This window comes from Notothenia rossii (genome assembly GCF_949606895.1).
Source record: "Notothenia rossii genome assembly, chromosome: 3".
NCBI classification, from domain to species: Eukaryota; Metazoa; Chordata; class Actinopteri; order Perciformes; family Nototheniidae; genus Notothenia; species Notothenia rossii.
In genome coordinates this window covers 740,249-744,180 of record NC_136901.1, presented here as the reverse complement: position 1 = coordinate 744,180, position 3,932 = coordinate 740,249, and the positions used below count along the sequence as shown (strand labels likewise).

Below are 3,932 nucleotides of genomic sequence, written 5' to 3'. Positions count from 1 at the left end.
GTGGAACACCTCAGAGGTACGTGGAACACCTCAAAGGTACGTGGAACACCTCAGAGGCGTGGACGTGGAACACCTCAGAGGCGTGGACGTGGAACACCTCAGAGGCGTGGACGTGGAACACCTCAGAGGCGTGGACGTGGAACACCTCAGAGGCGTGGACGTGGAACACCTCAGAGGCGTGGACGTGGAACACCTCAGAGGCGTGGACGTGGAACACTTCAGAGGCGTGGAACACCTCAGAGGCGTGGACGTGGAACACCTCAGAGGCGTGGACGTGGAACACCTCAGAGGCGTGGACGTGGAACACCTCAGTGGCGTGGACGTGGAACACCTCAGAGGCGTGGACGTGGAACACCTCAGAGGCGTGGACGTGGAACACCTCAGAGGCGTGGACGTGGAACACCTCAGAGGCGTGGACGTGGAACACCTCAGAGGCGTGGACGTGGAACACCTCAGAGACGTGGACGTGGAACACCTCAGAGACGTGGACGTGGAACACCTCAGAGGCGTGGACGTGGAACACCTCAGAGACGTGGACGTGGAACACCTCAGAGACGTGGACGTGGAACACCTCAGTGGCGTGGACGTGGAACACCTCAGAGGCGTGGACGTGGAACACCTCAGAGGCGTGGACGTGGAACACCTCAGAGACGTGGACGTGGAACACCTCAGAGACGTGGACGTGGAACACCTCAGAGGCGTGGACGTGGAACACCTCAGAGGCGTGGACGTGGAACACCTCAGAGACGTGGACGTGGAACACCAGGAAAGGGTTTTGCATTATTTCTGTTTATTTTGTCTCCATCTTCTTCATTTCAGTTTACTCTGAATGACATGAACTCCTGCTGATACTTAGACGCTTAGATATCACCTCTGTGTTCTCGGGGCACTTTTGTCCAGCAGTGAATCACTTGGTTGCTGCTGTTACAGGGGAGTGTCGGCCCCCCCGTGCCCCCCCCCCTCCCCCCCCCCCCCCCGTCACCTCCCTGTGAGTCAGGGTGAAGCTTCAGGTCACGAGCTGCTTGTCTTCAGAGGACACAGCTGATCTGAGGATCAACTAGACAGAACAGAAACTACTCACTATACCTCCTCCTCTCCCGCTGCAGGTAAGATCACTGTGTGTCTCCATTCACACGTCTCTCTCTCATCTCTCTGAGGCGGGACAGCCGCACACATTTCTTAGTTTCTATTTAGGTTGTTTCTCCTAATTAAGGGACATTTCTGTCACATATTTATACATTGATTTTATACATTAGGGCAGTTTTGTCTTTTTGTCTCTGAGCATATTCTGGGCAAATACATTTCTGGGGGAATGTTTGTTATTTTTGGGGAAATTGGCTGTATGTATTTTTTAGGCATCATTTTGATTATGTTGAATATTTCCACGTTCGTTCTGTCACATAATTCCCTCTTTCTGTTTCATTCATAGAAGCTTTTTTTGTGTCATTTTGGTGACATTTTATTTTTCAGATTCAGAGTATTCGTGCCTCTGGGAAATAAAGCCGACCAAAGGAGATATCTGGATATTCATTATTATTAGTTTATCTAAATACGTCGATGGCTTCTCGGAGGATGGCGACGAAGCCGGTGATCTTCTGTCTGAAGTCTCTGCTGCTGCTCTACTGCGTCGTCTTCTGGGTCAGAAACACCTTTCAATCATCATTTTACTAACGCTTCATTTGATTATTCTTTATTCATATATATCTAATTCATTACTTTGGTCCAACATTCCTCCACCGTTTTTACTTTTATTCTGTGTGATTATTTTTCTAAATTCCCACAATTTTCATTTATATATATTTATATATATTTATATATTGGAATATTTATTGTAATATTTAACTTTTTTTATTTTTACCATTCGGACTACGTTTGTGCCGAACTGTCCTATTTTTCGTTTCATAAAATATAATATATCCTGTGTCAGCGGTCGAGGGCTCGTCTGTTCTTCACGTCTCTTCGTCAGTTTGTCACCTCACTGTCAGCTCATTACTGCCATGTGATGCTGAGTCACAGTGTGTGTGTGTGTGTGTGTGTGTGTGTGTGTGTGTGTGTGTGTGTGTGTGTGTGTGTGTGTGTGTGTGTGTGTGTGTGTGTGTGTGTGTGTGTGTGTGTGTGTGTGTGTGTGTGTGTGTGTGTGTGTGTGTGTGTGTGTGTGTGTGTGCAGGTGTCGGGGGTGGTGCTGCTGTCCGTGGGGCTGTGGTGGAGCTTCATGCTCGGCCCCTACACCTCTCTGATCTCCAGCGGTCCGTCCATCGCCCCCTTCGTCCTCACTGGCACCGGAGCCGCCATCGTGCTGTTCGGTCTGTTCGGCTGCTACGCCACCTGCAGGGGGCGCTGCTGGATGCTCCGGCTGGTAATACTGCCCTCTGTTTACTAACACTGTCCACCTGCAGGGGGCGCTGCTGGATGCTAAAGCTGGTAATGCTGCCCTCTGTGTACTAACACTGTCCACCTGCAGGGGGCGCTGCTGGATGCTCCGGCTGGTAATACTGCCCTCTGTGTACTAACACTGTAGTGGCATCCAAGGTTTCCTTTTGCCACTATAGAGCGGGGTTGAAGACACGCAATCCAAAGCAATAAGCAGCCGAAGGTTTTCAGTCAAAAAATGTAAATTGTTAACAAAAAGGACTTAAATAGTCTCAAAATAACAAATCTAAATCAATATTTCGGCGGAATGCTTTCCTATATAAACTATACTTTGCAGTCCAATTTGCAACACTAATCTCTGTTTACAGTTTGCGGTTATTTAAAAGAAACAATAATTTCATCAAAGCTATTCACCATGGCAATATAAATCCTTTTCCATCATTAATTCATTCATCAAATTATGAAGCTAAATAATAATGTTGACTTCATTGTGGCTCTAACAAACACCGTCCACCTGCAGGGGGTGCTCTCTAAGTACTTCTCTCTCCGCAGTACGCAGTATTCCTGACGCTGGTCTTCATGACCGAACTCATCGCAGGAATCTCAGGGTTCGTGTTTCGCCACGAGGTCAGAAACAACAACATTACGACGATGTAAACAAACATTTAGCCGCTAACGCTAACTGCTGCTATCAAACATTGTTCTGACTTCCTGTTCAGATCCAAGGGACGTTCCTGACAACGTACAGCGAGGCCGTGATGAAGTACGACGGGCGAGACGACCGCAGCCTGGCTGTTGACGGCGTGCAGCGCAGGGTCAGTGTTTAAACCTTTTAATAACTTCCTTCTGAGGATTTCAGAATAAAACTGGCTTCATTTACCACAAAGTTTAATTATTTAATCAACCACTGCTGTTCATTTTCAATTAGGCAGTTTTTTTAATGGAATAAGGGTCTTTTTTATATCTTAAGCATGTAATCTGTGTCGTGAATCAATTGTGGCGTTCCTCAGGGCTCTACTGTGCGTCCTCTACATTTCTGGGGGAAATTCATAATAATACTTAATTTCATTTTTCCATAACGATCAGATCTTTTTATGATGTTATAGTTAACTCTTTCACGGGTAATTATACAACAATCAAATAATACATTTGCCACTTGAACAACAACAGTTGATGAAATGAAATGTTTTCCTAAACCAATTAGACCATCAAATATTGACCTGAGATGTTGACGTGGTTTTGTACAGATGTCGCTCATATGCCGATGATACACTGATTTGTTTGTGTCTTCCTCAGAGTTGTACTAATGGTGTGTATTTCTGTGTGTAGTTGCACTGCTGTGGTGTGTACAACTACACCAGCTGGCTCAGCAGTGTGTACTTCCCCGTTAGCGGGATCCCGGCTAGCTGCTGCGTTAGCTTCGCCGACTGCAGAGACGCCGAGCTGAGGAACGCTACGCTAGCCGCACGCATCGTCCACAAACAGGTGGGAACACGCAGGAAACACGTAGAAATACATGCAGGAAACACGTAGAAATACATTCAGGAAACACGTAGAAATAC

At 46.9% G+C, this 3,932-nt stretch overlaps 1 protein-coding gene across 2 annotated transcripts in view; it reads left to right on the top strand.

Annotated features, from left to right (window-relative positions):
• Nucleotides 1-709: 709 nt before the first annotated feature.
• LOC307033327 (tetraspanin-7-like) overlaps nt 710-3,932 on the top strand; it is a 4,478-nt gene continuing 1,255 nt past the window's right edge. The window contains exons 1-6 of one of the 2 annotated variants that reach the window (XM_079671760.1): nt 710-1,106; nt 1,471-1,638; nt 2,168-2,356; nt 2,923-2,997; nt 3,090-3,185; nt 3,700-3,855. In XM_079671760.1, coding sequence (XP_079527886.1) covers nt 1,558-1,638; nt 2,168-2,356; nt 2,923-2,997; nt 3,090-3,185; nt 3,700-3,855 — 597 coding nt within the window. In that variant the 5' untranslated portion in view covers nt 710-1,106; nt 1,471-1,557. Of the gene's footprint in view, nt 1,639-2,167; nt 2,357-2,922; nt 2,998-3,089; nt 3,186-3,699; nt 3,856-3,932 lie in introns of both variants that reach the window. The other variant, XM_079671759.1, reaches the window with a different exon arrangement.